The 26,377-nt window shown below is 41.4% G+C and overlaps 1 protein-coding gene across 2 annotated transcripts; it reads left to right on the top strand.

Annotated features, from left to right (window-relative positions):
- Positions 1-24,575, top strand: paxip1 (PAX interacting protein 1). Of its 2 annotated transcripts, XM_011486360.3 has the most exons (23): positions 1-274; positions 2,156-2,290; positions 2,580-2,623; positions 3,998-4,061; positions 4,192-4,302; positions 4,979-5,054; positions 5,941-6,468; positions 8,603-8,715; positions 10,487-11,249; positions 11,324-11,418; positions 11,502-11,597; positions 12,428-12,565; positions 13,445-13,566; positions 13,958-14,142; positions 14,264-14,307; positions 15,998-16,065; positions 18,849-18,951; positions 19,040-19,208; positions 20,117-20,217; positions 20,522-20,656; positions 20,735-20,810; positions 22,525-22,585; positions 24,309-24,575. In XM_011486360.3, exons 1-23 carry the CDS (start codon positions 194-196, stop codon positions 24,322-24,324), a joined length of 3,324 nt encoding a protein of 1,107 aa, XP_011484662.1. In that variant the 5' UTR covers positions 1-193; the 3' UTR covers positions 24,325-24,575. The 2 variants fall into 2 exon arrangements, with proteins under 2 accessions (XP_011484662.1, XP_004078979.1); XM_004078931.4 differs by lacking the exon at positions 24,309-24,575 and having other exon boundaries at positions 22,525-24,061.
- The last annotated feature ends 1,802 nt before the right edge of the window (positions 24,576-26,377 follow it).

The raw sequence follows: 26,377 nt of genomic DNA, 5'->3' as shown, positions 1-26,377 counted from the left end.
GCGCACAGCGATGCAGTTGAAAGAGCGCGCAAGAGCAAGCTGACGCTGGTGGAGCGTCCGCGGTGACAAGCTGACAGCGCTAAAGCTAAGCTAAAGCAGCAGCGGCAGCAGTAGGAGAGATCCCGCGGAGCCTGGATGTGGAAAGGCGGGAGCGGCTTCCAGACAATCTGTCTTCCACAGTAAAAAGACAGTCATGACCGAAGAGGAGTGGACTGTCCCGGACGAACTTTTTAAAGACGTCAAGTTCTACGTGGTCGGGGACGTTGACCCAAAGGTAAGGTTCTGGACATTAGCCATCACTGTGTTGGTTGTTATCATGCTAACTAGCCACACACATTCAGTCTTAACGGGGTGATGCTGCAGAAGCTAACTAGCAATGTAGCTTATCAGCATTCTACATGATTAAACAAGAGACCCTCTGGGGCGTTTTGATCATATGATTCGCGGTGGTAAAAGAGTGAAATGAAGTCCTGACCCCCGAAGATATGTTTTGTTTTTCGATCAGAGCAGCCCTTGGAGCTGTTAGCATTAGCTGGGGCTTCAAGCCCGTGAAGTGACGTCAGAGGATAGCTGCCCGCGCGCAGATAGTACTTGCATTCGGCAGGTGTCTGCTTCTGTTTCTGGTTGTTGTCACCTTCATAGTCTGTAGTTATTATGGCCGAGCTGACCGTAGGTCGGAGCGGCGGGCCACACACACGGCTGCTATGTGTGCTAACTTGTCACCGTAAACATTCTCCGTGACTGAGCGCGCGCGGAGCCGCGATTACTGCTGAGAGTTCTGGGTAAACTTCAGATTAAGCGCGTTGTTTTCCCCTCTGGAGAGTAGATGGTAACTATTCAGCTACAGCCGTATAATGAAGGCAGATTTCACTCATCAGGGAGACCACGGATCTTCAAATAGTCTCTTAAAACATATTGAATTTAATTCCCCTAAAGGCCTATTTAAAAGCTTTTAATCATTCTAAAATGTGTGTGTACTGGTAGATAGATCTCGTTGTTATTATGATCAATATTAGTATTATTTAGTCATCAAAGAAAAAGATGACATTTTAAGGTAGCTGCCTGACTAAACTCCCGACCATAATGTTAGGTAATAATACCACCTGAGGGATTAACCAGGCCTGCTCTCAGCACCAGATTAACACTTTTCTGTATCCTGGGGGAGCATTTTACAGGGTTCACCAAATTCCCATGGAGATTATTCAAAAGGGCATTCTCAAGTGATCCACTGTCTCTAAAAGCTTTGTGTTAGTCTTAGGAAACAGATCCTTTGGCTAAAAAGGTAATACACATACTATAGAAGCACACAATGAATCATTATGGATTTAAACTTCTAAAATGTACTATTAATTTACATTTCAAGAAATCATGTTTACTTGCAACATTAACTTTTCAGTACAAAATCCCTTCTTTGAATGTATTGTTAATAACTAAGTCAAACAAGGCAATTTGTTTTAGTATTTTTTACATTTCTGCTGAATTTCAGAAGAACCACGTGTCACACTAACATTTCTCTGCTCGTTTTAAAGCTGACGTCTCTTAAATCCCAATAGTTCCAGCATTAAGTGAAGGTTTTCAGTGTGAGTAGCTAACAATGGCAGCGTTGGGTCTGTAATCTCTGGTTTCCTATTTGTACAGACGGAACTGATTCCTCAGTGCTGTGGATGATTTGAAATCGATTTAAAGTCCCCACATTGTTAGATGGATTCTAAAAAAACAAACAAAGACTAGTCGCCTACAAGGGGATGCATCAGAATTGAGCTGAGCAGGGAGCTTGTATTTGTGATGTCACAACTACAGTTTTTTTTTAACATGGCCTTTTAATTTTTGATCCTTATTAACAGAGATTTGAAAAAAGAAAAACGCTCCAGAATGCAATTTTAAGCTAAAATTTCTGTATACGTGTTCTCTTTTATTAAAAAACAAGAGTGTTAAAAATACAAAAAAACGCTATTTTCATCTGAGTGGGTCTTTTGAGAAAGGAGTCAATCGTTCCAAACTGAATTGACTCAACGTGAAAGGCAAAAGCAACTTCTATAGATCAGCAGATGATACCAGCAAGGATACAAGCTGCCTGGCATCTTACTGCTGAGGTTCCTCTCTGTGCTGTTTTTGTTTTTTTCAATCATGGGTTTGTCTTCTGCCCGTCTTCCAGGTTGTCCATTTGCTCAAATCTGGAAAAGGGAAGGAGGTGTCCTACAATGCTCTGGCCACTCACATCATTGCAGAAGACGGTGACAACCCGGAGGTCGGCGAATCAAGGGAAGTGTTTGACCTGCCTGTTGTCAAGGTAAGAGAAGACTTGAGCAATCCTCTCCAGCTTCTCTGTGTCTGCTGGTGTTGAGACCATGCTCACCTATCTAGCAAAGCGGGTCTTTTTCAACATATCTCCACTTTTTGTTTTTATCCTGTTACCTCACATCTATCAGAAGCTAAGTGTGGCATTAAAGGTGCAGATCTCTGGCTCGGCAATATTTTCCTCCAGTATCTTGCTGCTGGAGTTCATCAGAAGTCTGTTAGGCATGTATCCATAGATACCTTCATTACCACACACTGACATGTTTTTCTGTGTTCTGCAGCCGTCCTGGGTGATCCTGTCGGTGCGATGTGGAGACTTATTACCGTATCCTTCCATCACAATCCTCATACAGGCCCAAGCTGGTTCCACATTTCTTCTAAACTAGGGGTCTGCAACCTGAAGCACCGGCGCCAAGTTACCTCCCTATTGTGGCTCACTGGTTGAGGAAAAAGGAAATGTTTTTATTTTTTTAAAGGATCACATTTTTCTGACTATAAGAGACATTAAGCGAAACAAAACAGTCAAACTTTATCCATTTAAGTCACAAACAGTTGAATCACAGTACATACCACTCCACCTGACTACGCTCATTGTAATGCTATGACACTCCATCCAGCAATGCAGCTTCTGTTTATCAAAGCCATACAAAAAAGTGACTTTTAAAAATAATCAAAGGATTTAAAAGGGCCTATATCATGCAAAATCCACTTTTTTGATCCACACATGCATCTCTGAGCGTTCCTCTAAAAACCTGCGCTCTGAGCACCAGCCCCTCCCAACCTACGAAAAGGAGCGGGTTCTCACGCGCTGACGTCGATAAGTGAGAACAGCCTCTTTCAGGAAGAGTCCATGCTGCCAGCACCGCCCCCAGGCTGACACACACGCACACCTTCTCTATGGAGCTAGCACTGATCGGCTAAACGCTTTCCTTTTATGTGCACAAATGCACAACCATCTTTCCAGAAGTTCAGACACGCTGCCGAGGCCGGCTCTAGATTGACGTCATCAAATGGGCAGCACCCACACAGAGATCAAGCTGTCTTACTTCCGGGTTGGAAAATGAGCTGCGACAAATATTCCATAAAAAAATCCTTCTTTAGTGTTGCAAAGGTAATACATGATCATATTTGGATTTAGTTCACTCTAAGAGGCTTAAGGATAGCATGGTATCGGCCCGATAAGTGGGCCTCAAATTTTCAAAAAAATACGGTAACTTCATTGGCTCTGATTTAATTTGGAGAAGTTTGGTTTATGAATTTATGGCTGAGGTGTATCAACAACAAAATAAACTGAAACTTTTATTTTATTTTAAAATCACAACTGGAATTCCTTTACCTACCACCACATTTGCTGCAGCTTTTTTTAAAGGATGTCATGCAAACCTCTGTCAAAAGTTAAAAACTATTTCAGAAAAAATGCTATTAAAAATGGTTTATTCATGCCAAAACACAACAGCTCTTTTTCTCATTATAATGGTAATGATGATAGAAATACAAAGCAGTGCTGCCCCTTTTTTAAAGGGTGAAGTAAGAATTGTGGTTCCTTCTGGGTTGTAGTTGGTGAGAGTTTGACCCAAATGGCTTTTTAAGTGTTGCAGGTTGTTCCAAACCAAGCACTAAAGTCAGTATGGTAACATGTAAAGCTTTGGAAAAAGGGCTTGTATTGTTGGAGTTGACTTCCTTTGACTGTGAACTCCAGAGTTACTGGATTCTCCCCAGAATCAGGACAGATTTTCTTTGGGGTGACGGTTTGTCTTCCCAGTGTAAGTGTGTTTGTACATCTGAGAACATTCATGCTCGGTCCTACTCTGCTCTTTTAGCAACAACTGATTGACCTTGTAGCTTCGATTGAAGGAAGAGGCCATAAATGAAAAGATTTGTGTTGTTTCTAAGCTTCCAGATGATCTGAGCGCTCTCTGGGCTTACGTCACCTTTTATGGAGGAGATTGTCAGCTGAACCTCAACAAGAAGGTCACCCACTTGGTGGTAAAGGAGGCTAAAGGGGTAAGAATGTACAAGGGTTACAGCGAACAGTGTGTTACCTGAAAGAGCATTTGTTTACACATAACAGAACCACATACGTTTTTTTGTTTTTTTTTGCATGCAGTTTTCCTACTATCTGTTAATTTGCGACACGCAGCTAGAAGCCAAATCTGACCACTTTTTGTTTGAATAAAATGAAACGATGCATCGAAGCAGCAAAAGTGCTGTTTGACTTCAAAAATGACCGGCTGTCATTTATAATCCTGTTGGTGATTGTATTGAGTGATTGTTGGTATTGATAAAGGACTAAATGGTTGTTTAACAATGATTGAATGATTTAATAATAATCACTGCAGCAAGGGATTTCTATGTAACTGTCAATGAGACGTCTGCACCTGTCAACAGGTGTGTTAGCCGACCTATGAGCCAAAACGCCTGCAGACTCCCAAACTGCCTGGAGTGTCTCCGGTTTAAAGGCGTCTTTGACACATCAGCTCTTTTCAGGATTTAGCACACAGCAGTGTCAGTCTGATCAGTGGCTTGATCAGACTTCATCTCATTTTATCCTTGGAGACTTATACAGCTATTCTGCTTTGTTAAAGTCAAACTTTAAGGATTTCATGACGAGCAAAACTAATGACAGTTATTCCAGTCATAGTGTCACAGCATTGTTCCTTCTGTTTGGTCTTGTGTTCAGGCAAAGTTTGAATGTGCCCTGAAACATCCTGGCATCAAGATTGTGACTCCAGACTGGATCACAGACTCCGTCAAAGGTACCGTCTCACCTGCTCGGGTTTTAACCACGGTTTTGTTTGGACCATTTAATGAAATGGAAAAACATTTCTGTAGAAACTTAACTGATCGAATCTTACTGGAAGTAAGATATTTTCTTTCTTGCTGTGTTGAATACTTAAAAGTCGGATTAAATTGTTCACTGCTTTGCAATCCAGCTCACCTTCATTTCAAACCTTGTCTTGTTAGACCAAACTGATTCTATTTCTTTGAAGTTTCCCAACATATTTCATTGAAAAAAGTGAAGCTTAGTGACGATTTGTTGACCTCAGCACATATGAAAAACATGAAAGAAGGGGCAAAAGAAATCCAAATTCTACAGCAATAATATCACCAACAGACGGATAACCCTCAGCACAAATCCCCAACACGCCTTTCTTTTCTTTTTTTGCACTCTTGAATGCTTTTTGTATGCCGTCAACATTTTCACATTTTGCTGCCATGTTGCCATTTTTCAGCCCGTGGGCTGTAGTTTGGTGTATGTTGTTACCAAAGATATTAGTAAAAAGTTCTTTAATTATAAGACACAAAGTCCCCCAACATTATCTGTCCTATTGTCCTATCTGATGTCCGATTTTTTTTTTTTTTTTTTTTTTTTTTTTTTTTTTTTGACCAGTTTACTTAAAATCCAGACTACAGCTATGTCAGAATTCCCTCCCTAGCCCCTAAAAGACTAAATAGTGCAGGTCTATCTAGTGCCCTAGATATTAATGCGTATTGGTTGGTCACCCAGTAATAAAAAAAACCATCATACCTACAATAATATTGTAGCTGTCTCTGTATTTTTCACAATAGTGTGTTTATTAAATCAGAACTTCTACAGATCTATTCTGGATTAATCAGTGACTTTTTTTCTTTGTTCTATAGATAAAAACAGGAAGGATGAGGCGCTTTATCATCCCAGACTCACATATGTGGAACCAGAGGAAGAGGAGGAGAGCGAAGGGGAGTCTTCCGATATGCGCTCTCCTTCTGATGGAAGCTACAGCCCCCGGCGATCGCGACCATCCAGTGGTGGTTCCTCCGGAGAGGAGTCCAGCCCTCGCCGTCGCCCGGGACCTAAACGACTGAACTCTGTGTCACCACCATCTCCTCGCAAACCGGAGCGTCGCAGCGAGCGGATGTTCGACGATTCTGACGATGACTCGCCAACCGAGAAGGAGGGCACCAACTTGAACTGGACTCCGGCGGAAGTTGTCACTCCCACAGCTCCAGTTTCAACTGGCACAGCCAGGCGGCGAACCGGCCCACCTGGTATCAGGGATCTGGCTTCGTCTGCGGGGAGTGGCCTCATCAACCTGTGTTCCACTGTGCCTTCTGTAGCAGGGAGCGAAGGAGCAACAACTGCAAAGACCGGCTCTGCCGCCGCTGCCATCAATCAGTCCACGCAGCAAGGTCAGTAAAGCCCCGCCTCTGATGACTGTTTCCATCCTGTATTTGTGTTTTCAGCATATATATGAATTTTTCCCAAGTTTACCTATTTAGAAGATGACATGTTTTTGTTTCAGATAAATATTTTGATTGACAGTAATGCTTTTTGGGGTATATTGGTGTTGGAAGCCCAATTGACCTTTGATCTCTTGCAGTCTGTATGTTCAAAGATGTCATAGGCGACACTCGAATAATACACGCTCTTTGATGTACATCTGTCCCCTACGAGATCCCCACTGACTGTCTTTCCAGAAAAACTTTCCATCCCATAACAGACTCTGGTCGGCGTTCACAGCTTCAGACACGCCCCCTCCGCGCGTTCACGCTGCCCTCTTCCTCCTGCCCGCTCGCACTACCTGATGGTGTTGAAGGCACCACAGCAATCTTGGAACATGGTGGTTATTTTACCAAACCACGGAGAGCCGCTACACAGGGATGATAGAGCCGCATGCATCTCCGGTGCCGCCGGTTGCCGACCCCTGGTTTATGGGATGAAGGCGAATCAGCCGATTCTGACGCCCAGAAAAGCGGCTTTTCATATCGGCTTTGCACAAATAAATGACGCAAGGCTGCTTTCCTCCATGACAGAATTACTTGATTTATGTTGATCTCGGAAGCACTTCATTACCATAGGGTGTGGCATTTTTCTCCTCTTTGGAATCCGTTGGTATTGTATTAATGGCGTCAACGGATGTAGAGTTACAGACGTAGAAAGAATGTGAACCAGAGCTCCAGTGTAAAAGGGTTCATGTCAGTCATATGGAGAGCAAGCAATCAATGCATCAAAAATGCAAGCTTTACTGAATAAATAGTTCCAGGAAGAAAAATATCTAGATTTTTACGGCATGCTCTTTGAGTCCACATCCTTCATTCACCATGGCAACCGTAAAACCTGTTGTACAACAGCCAATAAGCAGCGCAAACCTGCAATGACCAGGAAATCGTACAATTGATAAATATTTGATGTATTGTGATCCTCCATGAATGATTGATTTCAAAGATGAGATGATAAAAATACATATGTTTGTAAAATCTATTTCAGATATTCATTCATAACTTAATGAAAATGAATAGCAAAGGATGCTATCTTCTTGACATTATAATTGCTCTCTTTTTTTAATAATTATTTTAATCATTTTGATAATAGTTCTAATAATATTTTTATTAATTAGTTTTAATAAAAATTGTTAATAATTTGATATGAATGTCCTTTTTGATGTTATATTATATATATTATTTCTGAATGTCGTTGTTGCTGCTGCAGATAAATGAAATTTCCCCATCGTGGGATTAATAAAGTCATCTATAAACACAATAGCACACAAGACTAGGGTGTGACGAAATATGGGTCTGAATGTTCATATTAATAATTAAAGTACATCATTGTGAATTTTTAATTCCACTGAGGCTATTTGATATACATTTTAGTTCATAATTGGAGCTTTGTTCATTAGTTATCATTAAGTGTATGTTTTTATTACAAAGACACAGCAGTATTTATTGATCATTTTATTTTACTGTTGCAAAGGATGGTTAAATTCATATATTGTGTTTTAAATTGTTTAAAAAAAAGGTTTCATCGAAAATAAAGATATATTTGTTTATATAATAGTGGTATATTAGATGATCAAGGTAACATTGATAATTGCAATATGAAATTGTGATCCATGTATGGTGAATCACGTCGTATCGAGAGTCACCCTGAGATTCCCTTCCCTGCACATGATGCATTGAATCCATTAAATATGATCCCCCAATAGAGTTTAAGTACTTAAATAAGGTTTTGTGAGTCATGTGACCGACAGCAACACAATACTTTTGCATTTATAATGGAGAAGCCAGAATTACACCACAAAAGTGGCCTTTTAATCTGAAAGTTCATAATTGTTGCTAAATTTGCTAAAAGATTTTAAGGATTTGTCACAGCTACAACCCTTTATTTTAAGCCATATTGAATTTGTTTTAATAGTTGTGATTGTGACGCCCCTCTTCTATAGGGATAGATGAAAATGTAATCCTTTGGTGATGGCGTGGCTCTATTCTGAGAACGCTTGCATAGGATTGAATTTCTTTTCCACCTTTCATTTGTTTTCTGTAGGTGTACCGGTTCCTGAAGGCATTCCTGGATGGAGTACGGCCATGATAACCCTCTGCAACATCACCAATGCCTCTGATGTGCAGACTGCCAACCGACCACCCAACGTCGCTCATGTAAAAAGCTTCTTCACACACACTTACTGCTGCCCATCTCCATCTATCTCCTCTGTGGTTAATCCTTCTAATGCAGTTGGGAGGACTCTGAGTTCAGTTTTTGGTATTTGCCAAGGGTGTGTTTGTCAATGAACGTTGTCGTGACGATGGATGAGATTATCCACCTTGAAGAGTGACATGATGCCTGAAGAATGGAGTAAAAGTGTATTTTGAAAAACAAGAGGGACGTTCTGAGTTGTGGAAACAGAGGAATAAGCTGATGAGTCGCATAAAGAAGTTATTAGGAGTAGTGGAAACTAGACTGAAGTCAGACATGAACATTTATGATCAACAATATGGCTTCAGGCAAAAGAAGACAACAGATGCGATGGAAGTCTGGAGTGGCAGGAAAGTATCTATCAGAGGAACAGCTCATGATGGATGCTATGGAGGTGGATGCCAGCAAACAGATTGAGATCTGTGGGCATGTTGAGAGGAGGATCAGTAGTTCTGTTGGTAAAAGGTGATAAGACTGGAGTGATATGTGGGAAAAGAAAGAAGGTTCATGGATGTAATGGAGGACATGACGGGGGTTGATGTCGGGGGAGGGTGGATAGAAATGGATGGAGGCTGTTGATTCACTGTGGCGACCACTAAAGGGAGCAGCAGGAAAGTCAAGAAGAATCATTCTGACCACTTTGGTTTAGTAAACAAATGAGTAATTCACGATCAGGATTTAGATTTGGTGTTCTATGGTGATGGGTTTCAGTGACCTGCACTTCATAACCATCATTCAATGACTGCAGCTGAAAAAAACAGTTTTTGAATCCCAGCCTGGCAAAACGTTTGCTCCACAGGGTTTGATCAGGCCTTAAGTTCATGGTTGTCAGTAAAAAGGCCTTTAAAGCTAAGGCTACATGGGGGTGTCGTGGTTAGCTCTCTTGCCTCACAGCAGAACGCCCTGCTTGAAATTCCAGCTGGACTTGGCATACTCTCCTCGTCCACGTGTGGGATTTCTGCGGGGACTCCAGCTCCGTCCCTCTGTCCAAACACATGATCCATAGATAAATTGGTGATTCAAAATTGTCCCCAAGTGTGAATGTGTGGACCTGAAATAGACTGACGACCTGCTCAGCATAAACCCCCCTTCACTCAACAGCAGCTGGGATAGGCTCCAGCAACCCACTGACCCTGAAAGGAATGCATTGGGATCTGAAAATGAATGAATGGATGGATGGGCTTTTAAAACTAGGGATGGGTATTGTTAAGATTCGATCAATACTACTCCTCTTATCAATGTGGCATCAATCCGGTATTCTTATTGATACTTTTCTACGTGAAAAACAGGAGGGAGAAGACAAATAACAAACCATGTACATGAAAACCATTTAACATTGCATGTCGGATACTTTATTGTTACAGATTATACTGTTATAATTTTACACCTTATAGATCATATTATAAGGTATTATTATTATGGTCTGCGTCTGCATCAAAATTGACAGTAAATGCTGTCGTTGTTTGTAAACTTGGCTGAATCTGAACCTGAAGTACTTTTATTTAACACTAAACTTGAGTATTACTAACTTTATAAATGGCATTAACTTCTGACAAAAGTCACACAAAAAAGCATCAGAAAGCAAGTATCATCCTCCTCAGTAGCTCCTGCTCCACTTTGTTCAAAAGCTATTTGTTGTCATGCGTTCCTGACAGCTGATTTTCCATGAGTGGTGGTTAGTCTAAAGATGCTTAAGTTCTGTTTTTCTCAAAGTATTTCTTTGTCTCCCTGCAGATCATCCAAAATCTCGCAGGGAATCAAACGAAAGCTATGGAGCCTCAGACCAATCAGAACCGCCTTCAGACCCCGAGCAATTGCAACCCCGCCGCTTTTAACCACTCCAAGCTGACAGGCCAGTCCGTCACAGCAGAGCAACAGCAGCAGTTGCTTCAGCAGTCACACCAGACTGCCCAGCAACACCACCAGTTACCGCAGCAGCAGCAGCATCCCATAATGCACCTTCAGCAGCATCAGATGATGCAGCTGCAACAGTCACAGGTTGCTCAGCAACAGGGTTTCTCTCAGCAGCAGCAGTTTCTGCACCAACAACAGCAACAGCAGCAGCAGCAACAACAACAACAACAACAACAACAAATGCATCAACAGCAAATGTTTTCCCAGCAGCAGCAGCAGCCCCACGCCTTCCCCCAGCAGCAGCTGCGACCTCAGCAGCTCCTGCGACCAGGTCTGCCACAGCAGCTGCAACATCTGCAGCAGCTCCAGCAGCAGCGCATGCAGATGTTGCTGCAGCAGCAGCAGCAACAGCAACAACAACAACAGAATCCACAGCAGTTGCACCAACAGCATCTACAGCAACAACATTTGCTGCAGCAACAGCAGCACATGCAGCACCTCCAGAAGCAGCATCTGCAGAACCAGAACCAGCAGGTCCTCCAGCTTCCACAGCAGCAGACCACCACTTTGCAGCATCAGCACCCACAGCCTCACCACCCACAGCCTGTTTCCCAGCTGTTTGGACATGAACCAGGGCTAGACAGTGAGTCGTTACAGCATCAATCTGGATTCATTTGTTGGGAAATACTAATACTGAACCAGAACTCCTGCTCTCAGTTCCACAGGATGGCTTTTTGCTTGGATGTGTGTTTGTTATTGCTGATTATCCGGAGCAAATGGCAGACAAACAGTTACTCGCTACATGGAAACGGGTAGGAACTCAACCCCACCATTCAGAAAAAGACTGCAGGCAAACGAGGTTGGTCAATGTTACTTATCCAAACTCCTTTACCAGGTCATCCAGGCTTGTGGAGGTACCGTGGATCCCACCCTCACCAGCCGCTGCACTCATCTTCTATGTGAGAGTCAGGTCAGCAACGTGTACGTACAGGTAAGAACCCACCGCAAAGCTCATTTACCTGTACAATCGGACTCAGTTGTTCAAAATCAAATCTTTTGGTGCACCTGTTGAACTTTGACCCATGAGGGACATGTACGGGTAGCATCCCTTTCAATTCAAACTATTATATGATTGATCATGTAGGAGAGATTAATAATTCAGTTCTTAAAGTCCTTCTCCGATCATCTTTTGATCTAGTTTAAAAGTGTTCCCAGTGGTCTTTTAATTGTACCGTTTTAGACAAAACCCAAAAACTTGTGTTGTTTTTTTTAGGACATAGTTTCTGCAGAGCAGCAGGAGTTCATTAGAAAGTTGCCTCTGACTTGTAGGCGGGACTGTTGGCGCAGAGCAAACCCGTTCCCACTCCTCGTCAGCCACCTGTTTACACTCTCCTGCTGGCTTACAGCCCTCGCACCCCCAACCTATCATTATGTGTGCGACTAAAATGCTGAGCAATATTGGAGCTATCCAGTCGTACACTTTTGATCCAGGTTCCAGCTCAGACAAGGATAATGAAGATCGTGGATCTATTTGTCTGCAAGTGGATGCATCAGAATGGAGCGGAGCAGGAAGCTGATGATCCACCCGTAGTAGCTTCTACGGAACAGCTGCAAGCTTTTCAAACTGCATTTTCTTTTCTCTGCTCCTGATTAACACCAATTTGAATCAAGAAATCCTCAGAAATGCCATTTTGAGCTTTATTTTCTTTAGATGTGTGCTTCATCGAGAGAAATGAAGATTGGACTCTGAAAGACCATTCCAGTGACCGGAGAGTTACCAGAGTCTGTTAGCCTTTCAACCATCTGCTTTATCTCCATCAGGCTCTCAGAGAAGGAAAGCGATGCGTCACGGCTCACTGGCTCAACACAGTGCTGAAGAAGAAGAGAATGGTTCCTCCTCACCGGACTCTGCATTTGCCCTTCGCTTTCCCTCCGGGGGCAAAACCCTGCTCTCAGCATGTAAGTCCACTTTGTACAGCGTTTTGGGGAGAGGGGACACTTGAACTGTGCGTTTTTATAGCATCAAATGTGTTTTACAAATGTATTGAGTTTTTTTTTAATTCAGCGCTTTAACTCTAAATGTATTAGTCTCACCATAGTCCCACTGATTGTTTAAGACAACAATATGGGGGTAATGTCTCATTAAACTACATGAATACTTTCAGGGTTGCAGCAATTTTATTTGGTTTTACCACCAAACGGCTGGTGTGATCCAAGATTTTCATTGGTCGCACCACTGAAAGATTCCATCTAAAATGGGTTTCTCATCGGATGCCTGGCTCATGCGTCACAATAGCCAAACTCTTGGCTCATTAAAAAACAAAGGCCACACTTACCGGTAGTTTTTGCAATAGCGCCTAATCATTTCATACTGGAGCTGTTCTCTAAATAACACAGGCTCCTTGAACTACAGCAACTCTTTAACCGTTGACGCAATTAACGTACTTCTGAAGAAAAGTATCTTTACGTCAGTAAAGTGTTGCATATTGGTGCAAAGCTGCTTCTCTCCACTTCAGAATCTGTTGGAATTGTGTTAATTGCGTAAACGGTTAAAGAGTTACGGAAGTCCAAAGAATGTAAACACTGGAGCTAAAGCTCTGGTGCAAAAGGGCTAAGAAATAGTAAAACTGATAAACGGTTGTCTAGTGTCTCTCTAAGCTGTCATCTACCATTGTTTTGTCCGGACTGACAGGTTTCTGCCCTTTGGGTGTTATTATCAAGAAATCCTCCGCTGAGAATAAACTCAATGAATCCATTTAAATTCTAAGAACTGATCTCTTCAACCTTGGACTGTGCTGTGGCGTTGAAGCTTTTTGTTTGCCGTGACCCCTCTTTCAGATCATATCAGTGACGGGCTTCGTGGATGCCGACAGAGACGACCTGAAGCTGATGGCTTACCTGGCCGGTGCCAGGTTCACAGGATACCTGTGCCGCAGCAACACCGTCCTCATCTGCAAAGAGTAAGGCTGGGAAGATGAATGAGTGCTGTGGAACGCATCAGTGTGATGGATGCTCAGAAGCAAATTCTCTGCTTTAAAACTCAGCAGCACTGCAGACTGCATGCAAAAATCCCAAACCTGGTGCGTTTGTCGAATGTCTACTGAGCTGATTCACTCCGCCTCTGAACTTACAACTTACAGCAGCACAACTTCAATTAGTTGCTGCTTTTGTTACAAGTGGATTGGTAGTTATTGGTAGTTCTCGGCCAGCCTGCAGCCAAGTGAAGGATTGTGGGACTTCACCAAAGGGCGACACACCGTCGAACTTGTCCCCCTTCGGCTGCTTTCAACAACTGTATCACCTGTTTGAAAATGGAATGACTTTAATGGTAGTGGATTAATTTCTCTGCAGACCGAGTGGACTTAAGTATGAAAAGGCTAAAGAGTGGAAGATCGCCTGCGTCAACGCTCAGTGGCTGTGTGATATACTTTTGGGCAACTTTGAGGCGCTGCGGCAGATCCAGCACAGCCGATATTCCTTCTACGGCCACCCGGAACCTCTGGCTCCTAATCCACAGCTGGTCCAAAACCTGTTGGGTATGAGCAGCCGGAACATTTGTTTTCACCCCAAACCAGATAGAAACTGAATGGTTTAAAAATGTGGGCGTCTCCAACACGGTGTTTGTTGATCATCGTGCTGGATTTCCTCTTTTTGCAGCTGCTTGGAGAACTGCAGTCAAAGTTTCACCTGAGGCGCTGGCGGTGAGTTTGGATTATTCCACCGTTCTGAGGGTTTAGTGTTCATCTGAACTGGAGATGCAGGATGTTGGCTTTGTGTAAATATGCTGATATTTTCAGACTAATATCTGCTAATTTGATATATTTATTTTTAATTGTTTATGATATGGCACTAAATAGGTCTGCACAATAAATCTAAAATGTATCGTTATCGCAATATCAAGCTATGCAATACTAATTACAAAAAATGGTGAAATTTAAATATATGGTTACCTTAAATGTGCTAAAACAATCTTATGGCAGCATGAAGTTTTTAGCGAATCAAATAAATCAATTTATGCATTTGACCAATCAGATGGACGCCTTCAAGATGTTGACCAATCAGAAGGAGGCCTATTATGTTAGATGACTGCCTCCTATGTAGATGAGGGTCATTTGGAGTATAATTTAAGTTACATTGACTCTAATTTAAATTAAATTGTTTCAGAGAAATAGAAATGTTTTTGGTTGTTTTGCTATTTGTTCATGGATGGCATGTTATATCGTCATTGCGTTATTGATCACTAATATGGCACAATGCGAGTTTTCCTCATATCGTGCAGCCCTAGCACCAAGTCAGAATTTTAGTCAGGGAAGTGACCAAAACAAAACAAGACTGTACTTTTAAATCAACTTTGAATCTCCCTCAAGGTCCAGAATTCACTTCAGTCCTATCAGTTCATCATGATTTTTGTGTCAGTTTTCTGTTGTTCGCCCATCAGGCTTTAAAATGGCTGATTCTCCTCTGAGTTTCAGTGATTCTACTGTTGTAAAATGATTAAGAGAAGTTCAACCTAACGATTCAACATAATAATTGAGGTTCCTGCTAAAAGCATTCACTCTCTGCCTCCCGCTGAACTGTGAGCAAATGCCGACACTTTGCCTTAATGTACCTGAGCTGTTTCCTGTTGGGCTTTAGTTCCTGGTTCTTTAGGAGGTTCTGCTACACATTTAGGCAGAGTCTGTTTACAGGACTGCCTAAAGAGAGAACTGCAACCTCTGATTTTACGAGACGCTTGCGGCTCATCTCTGTCAGAAAAAGATTTTCAGACTCCAGATGCTTCCTATAGATCAGTGGTCCCCAACCTTTTTAGCGCCACGGACCGGTATGATGTCAGACAATTTTGACATGCATGACATTGTACATCGCACAGGTCTCATCATCCTCTCCCCTTCCCACACTCGTGGTGCAAAAAAGAAGAACTGTCTATTACATGTAGCTTTCTTTTTTTGGAAGTCAAAGGCTCCTCTTCTGTGTCCTGGCTGTGCATTTTCCCCTTGGTAAAGAAACTTTCCAAAGATGTTTGTTTTTGATTCATTTTGCTAGTTCCTGGGTTTTATTTTAGCGGTAACCTGTCATGTGACCGAGAAGAGCGCCTTGCATCAAGAGTGACAAAGACGGATGGCACAGAGAATCTGGCAATTTTTCAAAATAAAACATCTTTCAGATTCCAAAATAAATAAAACGGCAGTAATGTAAGTTGTTTATTCTTTCTGTGCGGCCCGATAACCAGATGACCCACAGACCGGTACCGGTCCGCGGCCCGGGGGTTGGGGACCTCTGCTATAGATGACTGAATACCCCCGTGTTTGACTTATACCATCAGTGTGGAGGCTTAATTCATCAGTGAGTCAAATGTTCCACTCAACCTGTTGCATTCATCTCATTTTGCAGAATCTGCATCTACTGTTAAAGCAGAAGGCATCTGACTCCAGCAGTGCTCCAGCGAGCAAAAAGGCCAGGTCAGTGGACCATGTATCTTCATTAAACTCTAAGCCATGGTTGATGGAGGATTTCTCTGCATCTCTTTGTATCTCTAAGCTTTAAATTCACCAACGTTCATCACAGAAAAATCAAAAAAAGCGGTTAGTAATCCAAGAAAACTATTTTTCTACCTAAATTTTTTACTGTTTGTCAGTCCAATCAATTCATCAATTTAATAATTTAATAATCCTCTGTTATCTCCAACCATAGTTGCCATTCTCACTTTTTTTCTCACTGTTTTTTTTTATGCGACTAAAAGTGTAATTGTCTTCATCGTTGTAGAAATGGGAGACGTCAATTATTCAATGTAGGGCTGGTATCACCAAGAATTTCTAGAATTTATTCAATTCATGATCAATGCGATTGTACAAGGTTTACACATTTAGACATATTTGTAGAGAAATACATTAATAATCTATTTATCTTTTGAAGATATTCTTATTAATCTAATACAGTTCACATACTGTAAAATGTATTAGTGAAATAATAAACCAATGAGATTGTTAACACCAGGGTTTCTTAAAAAGAGAAGCTGCAAAAGAAATGTGCAGGGGCCTCATTTATAAACGTTGCGTACGCACAAAAGAAGGCGTACGCCACTCTCTATGCAATAGTTGAGATTTATAAAAAGCAAACTTGACGGGAAAATGTGCGGTCCTTCACGCAAGCTCTGACCCAGGCGTACGCACAAAAACGGGTGAAATGAGAAACGGCGACACCGTCGGCAGATGGAAGAAACACGTGAAAGTGAGAATGACGATCCTGCCTCTCAGAAATAACATGAAGACTTCACAAAGCAAGTCTTACAATTAACAGCCTACACCAACACCCGTTTGATCGATCAGCAGTGAAACAAACAAAAACAATCAAACGAAAATTACAACAGAAATTCAAATGAACACTTATTTGCAGAAAGAAAATTGAAATATGTTCTACAATATTGGCATGTAGTGCAATTCATCCTCATAAATAATAGTTAACAGAACGAAATAATGTACAAAACTGACATTCCCGTCAGTGTGTCCGTCTGGCGGAGCAGATAGGTGCGGGCGTGCGGACGGACGGACAGACGTACTAATTGTCCACTGGGGAAAGTTGCTTTCATAGTAAAACCTTCTTCATCAGTTACGGAATTATGGTATTCATGCATATGCCTTTAGTTTGTTTTATTTTTGATGAAACAATGTATGGCGTATGTCTCAACCATTCAGAAAGCAACAAGAAATTACATTTGCGCTGAACAATTTCCCATTTCCACGTCGATTATTACCGACTTCTGCAGCTTGTCAGATGTAATTAAATGGAGGGAAATAAAATGCCCCATCACAATGCGTAATGACGCACAATGGCTGATCTTGCGCTCTTAGAAGATGTGGCAAATGGAAGAATTCAGAGAGAACGCATCTTTAGACAGCAAGAAGATTTGCTTATGAGTGGCTTATGAGCCGGTTCCGACTTCCTCGAGCCGTCCTCTTGGACCTCTGTGGGCTTTTGGGCCCGGCGTTACAGAGGAGCACTACCGGCCACGGTCCGAGGTTGTGAGGCTACAGCATTTACGGCGTCTGCCACAGTTTGCCACTCACGTGGCTTTTTGGCATTAGTAATGCCCACACTGTGCCCTCCAAACAAACACTTTTCTCCTCTTTTCCACCTCGCCAACAATAACTTCTACTTCACATTGAGTGAAGTTACGTTTTTTTGATTTTCTCTCCGTGTTTGGCATGGTTTTGCAATCAATGAATATTCATTCGTGGGCGTTTCACGGACTATTTATGGGGAACTATAGGCGTGTCATGAGGCCGCAAAAGCTGCGCTGCATTTAGAATTGGTTGTGATTTATTAAGGGAAAGATGCGTAGGATGTGCGTGCGCACGGTTTTATAAATCTGAATATTTCTGTGCGTACGCACGTCCTATGTTTTATCCGTACGCCACTTCTGACGCAAATCCTACGCAAAGTTTTATAAATGAGGCCCCAGATCCTTATGTTTTGCCTCTACTGAGGGCATTTCTTTTTGGTCTCTAGGTGGAGCTGACGCTACAGCATTACACTTTATTCTAGAAGATATGAGAAAAAAATTGGCTTTAGACCACAAATGGTTACTTTAAAAATGTTTCCTTAAAAAAAATTGGAAAAATTAATCCCAATAAATATGTGAAGCTGTTTATTAGACAGCAAGGTTTAGGTCAAACGAGCGCTAGCATTAGCCGTCCTATGGGATTTTCCATTATACCTTAGCATCAAGCTAGCAGACTTTCGCCTTACGGCTGTTTTGTGTTAGGTCATCTCTGCTTTTATGGATCGATTATTGATCTATAAAGCTTGGATCGATTCAGATTGATTAATCCCTTTATCAACCCAGCCCTACTTCGAAGTAGAGGTGGGATGCGACTCGTCCAGATGTTTTCTTGCACCAGAATTTTGTAGAAACCTTATAGACTTGACTGAGTTTAGTTTTGAGCTGTGAGCTCTGATGACCCCAGTCCTGTGTCAGTTGATGTCAGCGCTGCAAATGAGCTTCCACTGAAGTATAAAAATGGGGAAGGAGGAGGTAGGCCTCTCTAGCACCACAATTTAATGGTTTTAGGATTAGGTAGTAATCTAAAACTGTCTCAGACAGAACGGCGTCCATCCTGGGAACTGTCTGGATAATAAAGGACTCTGACTTTTCATCAATTTGTTTTATTATTATTTCCATTGAAGCACTTTGAGCTACTCAGTGTTTCAATACTTCACCCTTCCATTCTGTGATTGTGTACAGGTTGGAGGAAATACATTCCCCCAGTAAGAAACTCCCTCCAGAATCTACTCCACATGTTATTTTCACCGGCTTTGAGCCCCCACAGGTGCAGCAGCTCACAAAGGTTAGATCAACTTCCTCCCATCTAGACGTTTTTCCGTACGGAGTGATTTATTTTCTTATGTGTCGCGTTTTTGTTCAATGTTGTGCAGAGGCTTCACGCTCTCGGCGGGGAATTGGCTGAAAATAGCCTGAAAGCCACTCACCTGGTGGCGGTGAAGGTGACCCGCACCGTCAAGTTCCTCACTGCCATGTCGGTGGTCAAACACATAGTGAGCCCCGAGTGGTTGGAGGAGAGCTGGAGAAGCCAGAAGTTTGTAGGTAGGTGCATCGCATCCAGTTCAGAAAGCCATCTAATCAATATGAATTGAAATATCTCCCACCTCAAGGATAAAAAAAAAGTATGCGTTATGTGGGATTTTATTTTTAAGCCTGAATTCGAGCAAAACCTGAAGCAACGTCCTTTGAGAACTACTGACTGTGATGGGTGCAAAGACTTCCTAGTGATGGGATCGTATTTTACTTTTAGTGAAAAAATAGGACAATATGGAAAACAAAGCAAGAAATTTCCTAAAGGGAGTGAGAAGAAGTAAAAGCCGTATGAATTCTCCCCCCTAAATTATTTTTGCTAGTTTATTATACATTTTTATTCGATGTGAGGAATGCATGAATCTCTGCAGTTCTGCTTCACGAACACGCTCCTGAGTGCAATAAACGCCAGACTGGGCGGCAAAAACGCAACAAATGAAAGGATGACCTCAAATGACACAAAAAGCTATTATATTAAAAAGTATGTCCAAAACCTTTTCAGTAAATATTAAAAATCTTTATGCTTCAGCATTGAAACCTTTTCCTTCTGACATAAAATTAAGTTGTAGAATAGTATCTGCAGTCTAATAGCATGTAAACAACCCATATAAGCGTTTTGTTAGACAAAAAAGAACCTTGATGCGTTATTTGATCTTTTATTTTCTTCGACTAAATGACATGTATTGCCGTCATTAAATCTTTATTACATTCTGTTAGTCATCTAGCTTATGAAAAATATCTTTTGAAGATATTAAAATCTTAAATCATGTGGATAATATTAAATTACGATCATTTTCACTAATTTCCTACTTGTTTTGATTTCTTTGTGTTGCTCCTTAAGATGGCCTGGGTTTTGGTTTTCCATTAAAGGAGGAGGAAGTTGTGTTCAGCTGAACTGACTTTGTAAATGTCTCTTTCAGGTGAACAGGCTTTTATTCTGAAGGATGCTGAGGCAGAGGTGTTGTTCAACTTCAGTCTGGAGGAGTCTCTGAGGAAAGCCCACAGCGCTCCACTCTTCAAGGTGACACAAAAAATCAACTTTAGCTTAAAATACTCATTTCTTTCAAATTTCATTAACAACCGAATGTGCAGCTTTTTTAGGCTTCCCTTTAGTTAAAAGAAAATCCTTTTGCGCATTGTTTTAAAAGTAGATGAGCTTTAATTTGAAGGGAAAAGGAAGAATCATTGAAGAATCCACTTCATTGATTCAGGGAGAGTTTAGACTGGAGGATAGAAACAGTAAAGAGTGAAATGAATGAAGGTGAAACTGTCTGAGCGTGATGCGATGGTGCTATTGCTTGTCTTTGTGGTGATGGTTGATACAGGGAAAGTACTTCTACTTGACTCCGGGAGTCTGCCCCAGCTTCAGCACCATGAAGGCAATCCTTGAGAGCGCTGGAGGGAAGCTGCTCACCAAGCAGCCGTCGTACCGGAAGATCATGGAGCACAAACAGAACAAGGTGCTGCACCTGCCAATCGTGCAGCAACAGCCGCCGTTTGAGTTGAATGAGAGTCGCTGACTTTGTCTTTTGTTGCAGAACCTCCCAGAGATCGTCCTCATATCCTGTGACAACGATCTCCACCTATGCAGAGAATACTTTATGAAAAATATAGGTAAAGTGCACACAGCGATCAGTCTAACTAAAACAAGATTCCTTTCCAAAAGAAACTTCAAAGTGGTACTTTGATCTGTCCTCGCATTTCTAAATATTCCTCTAAAAAAGCTGCTCTCTGAGCACCGGCCCCTCCCAAGCCAGGAAAACAAGCAGGTTCTCACATGTGATGTAAATAAGTGGGGAACCGCCCCTTCCAGGAAGAGTCTGCACTGCCAGCCCCGCCCCCAGGCTAACACACACACACACACACACACATTTTCTCCACAGAGGTAGCAGTGATCAGCAAAACTCTTTCCTTTTCTATGCAGAAGATGCACATCTATCTTTGCAAAAGTTTGGATGTTGTTCGTATTTGTGGGCGAAACGCAGACACTGCTGAGGCCGGCTCTGGGATGATGTCATGAAATGGGCGGCACCCACAAGCAATTAAATTGACATGTAAAGTAGCATCTGAGGAAAACAAGACATCTGCAGTCATTCTGGGGGGGAAAAAGAATCAGAAACACAAAAAGGCTCAAAAATAACAGATTTAAGTAAAAAAAAAACATTCATTTTGCCAAAGGTATATTATCATATAGAAGGATATTGTTTACTATAAAAGGCTAAGGAATAGCATGATATAGGCTCTTTAAGATGCTATGTCTTCTAGTATTTGATTTGAAATGAAACGGCGTTTCTTCAAGCAGCAGCTCAGTTAAACTTTGTGAAATATCAAAGAGCAGTGCCCTGTTGTGACTGCTTCTCTATAGTACACTTCCCTGTACTCTCTAAAACTCGAAAAAAGTGGTGATTCTGGCCTGATTAGGTCAAAAGTGTCCGTTTCTACAATGTTAGCAAGAACAAAGCAAACCTGCTCTAAAGAAAATGGTGTTTTTATCATGTCCTGGTAGCATTTGTCTGATGGAGGATATGCGTAGAGAAAACCAGGCATTTCTGAGCATTTCTTTATTCAAATGGTTGTGAATCAGGAACAGACAATAATCAGCATTCAAGACCTCTGGGAAGGCTTTGACAGTAAAACAGTAGGTAGTGAGAAGATCAAGGAGGGCATTCTGTTGCAGACTTCCAGCTGTCCGTTCCAGAGAGAAAACATGGATTATCAACTGTCTTCTGCTTGAGCGGAAGCAGGATCAAGTATTGGTGATTGATCATTAAAACCATCACAGTGGAATTTTGTTGTTGTTGTTTCCCCGTTTTGCAGCAGGTGGAGCTGTGGTCCAACAGATTCATCAGTTAAAGGATGGCAGCAAAGCCAGCAGCTAAGCAGGAAGATCAAAGTTCTGTACGAGACGCATCTGAACTTATGATCAGCGTCTGCAGATCTCCACAGGTTCTGGGGGCGGAGCTTCCCTCTGTCTGGTTTCAGTGGAGGTGGCGACGTTTATGTAGTCGAGGATCATGGGGTTCAAACGGCCGATTCTGGTCTTAGTGTGTAGATTTCAATTCAGCAGAGGACAGGAAGGCCTGATGTTTGTTCCTGTTCTCTCTGTTGAAACTGATGTTCACAAAGTCTGAGGTGTGAGTTTCTCTGCATCTGTGTAGTGCTGTGCCTCTGATTAGTTTTTTTTTTTTTTGCTCCATATTCTAAAGCTCCTGACCCTTTTTTTTCCCTATCAGTGGTAAAATATGATTTTTGAGGAAGCAGCCAACCTGCAGCTTCTTTGGAACGTCGTCGTCTCTAATGAATGTTGTATCTTGTCTGATCTGTGCAGATGTCCACAATGCAGAGTTCATTCTGACCGGAGTTCTCACCCAGAAGCTGGACTATCAATCATATCCTTTCAGCTGATGACGTCTCACAGCCTGAAGCTTATTTTCTGTTATGTCAGCAGCCAGTACCTCTCGTCTGAACATCACGTCTATCTACTAGATTAGAAGCAGACGGGAGCGTCTATAATACAGTTATTACCCACAATGCTGCTTGGTTCCTTGATTTAGTCTGGTCCTTTCTGTTCTGCAGTTTTCATGCAGAGCCTTCATACAAATATGACTGCATATGTAGGTCTAACCTTAACCAAACTAACCTGGTTACTGTCTCCTGTTACAGAATACATGTTCAGTTCAAGCCTTTAAAAAAAAAAAGTCTCCTTTTACAAACAGAACCGTGTTTACTCTCTTATCTGTGCTTGAGACTACGGAGCCCGTGACCTGACATGGGGGAAAAAATAATAATAATAATTAATTCATGTGAGAAGTCATTCATAAACACAGATGTGAGCATTTCAATGCATGGAAGACACTTGGAATGCTTGGAGATGGGATTTGTTTATGTGAAAAAGCTCTCCAAAAGCATCAGTGATCATGTCTCCATGTCTGCGTTCATTCACATCCTCCGTCCTGCTGCAGATGCCGTTTTCCGCCGCTAATCCGTGTCTCTGTGACCCACAACAATTCAAGAGAGGAAAAAAATAAAGACAAGAATCAAACTAGGGGATCTATTTATTTATTGTCTCGGTGAAAATACGTACAAAACATGTAGCTTTGTACGTACCCCATCATGCATCACAGATATCCCATAATGCATCTCGACCGATCAACGTGTCACTACTGTAACTGAGGTGCATTCAAATTACAACAGGATAAATGAATATCAGAATATGACATGGGGAAGCACCAAGTCATCTTTGTTTATGAATGACTCATCACATGAACTATTGTTTCGTGGGATTGGCTTTATTTATTTTTTTCTACGAATGTCGGGTCACGGACTCCGTATGAAACAGCAGGGCACAGCATTACAAATGCACCACAAAAGCCAGCCAATCACAGACGTGGACATTAATGTTGACGTCTGATCCATGTGGGCGATGCGACGTCATTGAAGAAAAACAGAGGTCAGACAGTGGTCCTTCATGATGTCATCTTTGGAATACCTATTGTCTTGGTGTAGAAACAAGTTTCTGAAACTTTCAATATGAATTCAGACCCGTTTCAACCAGAAGAAGCCTGGTTTAGTGCTTCCCTAGTGGAGTTTTGCAACCTTTTTTCCAGGTTTTCACAGCGAAAGACTCAACATAGAAAGAATAAAAGTAACCCAGACACTTTAGAGTTCAACAATGAAAAAGGCACGGAAGAGAAAAACAAACAAAAATGAATCTCGAATCTGGACCTCACTTTTTTGTTTGTAGGTTAGGGGTTCAAATCCCATGCTGGACTCTCCCTGGTATTAGAGAAGATGCATAACCACACACTTGAACTCACTGGATTTTCTTCCAAAAAATGATATTTGCACTTAAAAAAAAGAAAAAATAAAGTCTATAACTAATTTTGTCATATATCCAAATATCCTATACGTTTATATTTCAACGTATTTGGTTTGTTCAACTACACACTAAGTCACAGACAATCAAAGGTAAAAGTATTTATCTGTTAATACTTTTCTAAAGGTGAATGAGCTTTTTTTTATGGATTTTTGCAGCATTCTTTGCATTGATGCATTTTAACATGTGCGTTCTAGTGTGACGTCTGCAGATTCTGATTCCTTAACGCTTCTCACATATAAATTCACCTGACCAAATGGAGACGCTGCAGATGACTGGCGTCCGCTGCGGCTTCTGGCTTTGCAGAACTTCCCTCCCTGTTTTGTAGCTTCTTGTTAGCCGTTTGAGAAGAAGAAGTTATTTTTGTGCAATGTTTCTTAATATAACAGAGGATTATTTGTTTCCTTTTTTCAAGATAAAATGTGTTAAACAAAAATAAGAAAAAAACCTGAAGCTTTTGAAATAAATTTTGAAAAGTTTTATTAAACGGTTGTCTTTGTTCATATTATGATTATTTCAAAACATAAAACTGGGTTCAAAAGAGGACAGCAGATTCATATGCAGGTGTTAGGAGACAAACGGTCCTCCTGATGAAGGTTTGGGGTTCTTGCTGCAAGGTCATGCAGTCAGGAGGGTGATTGGGTGGGATTACCAGTGATGACCTCAAACGCAGGAGCAGGCTGGACCATGTTTAACCCTTGTGCTATCTTAGATGACCCCACCCTTACATTGACGTGTTCTCCCTACCATGACAAAGGTGGATAAAGGTGGAAAGATTTCATGTAATCCATGGACACCAGTGAAGATCAGAAACCATTGAAGAAAAAAGGTTCAGAGCACTGTCTAGTGGGTCTAGATGACCCAACTCCCAATGTTGACGTGCCTAGGACAGCACAATGGTGCAGCTCAGGTTCTGCAACCCTCTTCAGTTCTGTGAGGAGATCAGGACGTCTTAATGGATGTAGAACCATTTCTTGTGAGGTTTTACTTCCTGACTGCTCCAGATGCACACTAATTCCACAGACAGGTGCTGGGGTACACATGCAAATGAATGCCAGCTAATTACCATATGGTGAGACTAATGACAGCTCATTTGACCAATTAGAGTCAAGCTGTCCTCTGAGTCCACTCACACTGGGAAACGTTGAGTTTTAGCCTCATAGGTTTCAGTTTATTTATACAAGTAAACTACAGACACAATCCTAGGGAAGAACAGATATTTTAGAAGTTCAAATTGTGTCACAATAAAAGAATTCTGCCATTAGTCTGGAAAAATCACAGCATTACTACTCTGAAACATACACAACTGTTGCACTGAAGAGTTAACAGTGGACCAACATTTGATGCCTGTGCAACGAATGCAAGTGTCTTTACAGGTTGCTGTTTATCAATTCATCTACAAAAAATAAGAGGGTTCTATGTGAAGAGGAAACGAGACAGATACTATACTCTTTTTTTTTTTTCTGCTCTTTGCACAATTCATGTGTTCTGGTAGTTGTGGGTCAAAAGGATCTGCAGGTTTTATTTTTTAACTTGACAGTTTGGGACTAACCAAAGCACGCTAATTAAACGTTGAACCACATTGTTAAATAGTTCCTGTTGCAAAATTCCCAGTGATTAGATTTAAAATAATTTTGCTGATTTTTTTTAGTTTTTTTCTGAAGAAGTGTTTTCTTTACTTGATATGAAAAATACATGTAACTTACATTTATTAAATTACACCTTATATCAAAAAAATCTATTGCCTGAACAAAATATACAAAACTGCTGTAAAGTAAACTGATCCATGGATTTCATCAACATTGCATCTCATGATTGATGGATCACCTTTTTAAATCCAGTCCTTTTGCTTTGATCTGTTAGACCACATGTGTCAAACTCAAGGCCCGGGGGCCAAATGTGGCCCTCCATGTCATTTTATGTGGCCCCAGAGAGCATAACAGTTTTTAATTTCTTAAAATAAAAAATAAAAATCTGACTTGAAATATGGGATTGGGCAACAATACATTTGGAATTAAACACTGTCCATATAACCTAACCTGACAGAATTAAATGTAAAAGGATTTATGCTAAAGTAACAAGCAAACATATGTTTTCTATGCAACTGTAATTGTCACTTTAAAAAGTTATAATAAATGAATAAATTAGTTGTTTAACATTAAGACGTAGTTACGTTTATTTTTCATTACATGTAGTTGATTGTATAAGTCATTTCTGGCCCTTTGAGGACAGCCACTGTGCTGATATGGCCCTCGGTGAAAATGAGTTTGACACCCCTGTGTTAGACTGTGATAAGCTTAACTCT

Source organism: Oryzias latipes, chromosome 17, assembly GCF_002234675.1.
Source record: "Oryzias latipes chromosome 17, ASM223467v1".
NCBI lineage: Eukaryota > Metazoa > Chordata > Actinopteri > Beloniformes > Adrianichthyidae > Oryzias > Oryzias latipes.
This window is presented reverse-complemented; position numbering and strand designations above follow the sequence as displayed.

What these genes read in the sequence shown, in the direction of transcription:
- paxip1 (XM_011486360.3), top strand. Translation starts at nt 194, where the DNA reads ATGACCGAAGAGGAGTGGACTGTCCCGGACGAACTTTTTAAAGACGTC. An exon ending in TGGTAAAGGAGGCTAAAGGG is followed by an intron (nt 4,303 to 4,978) that starts GTAAGAATGTAC and finishes TCTTGTGTTCAG; the next exon opens with GCAAAGTTTGAATGTGCCCT. An exon ending in GCTGGTCCAAAACCTGTTGG is followed by an intron (nt 14,143 to 14,263) that starts GTATGAGCAGCC and finishes CTCTTTTTGCAG; the next exon opens with CTGCTTGGAGAACTGCAGTC.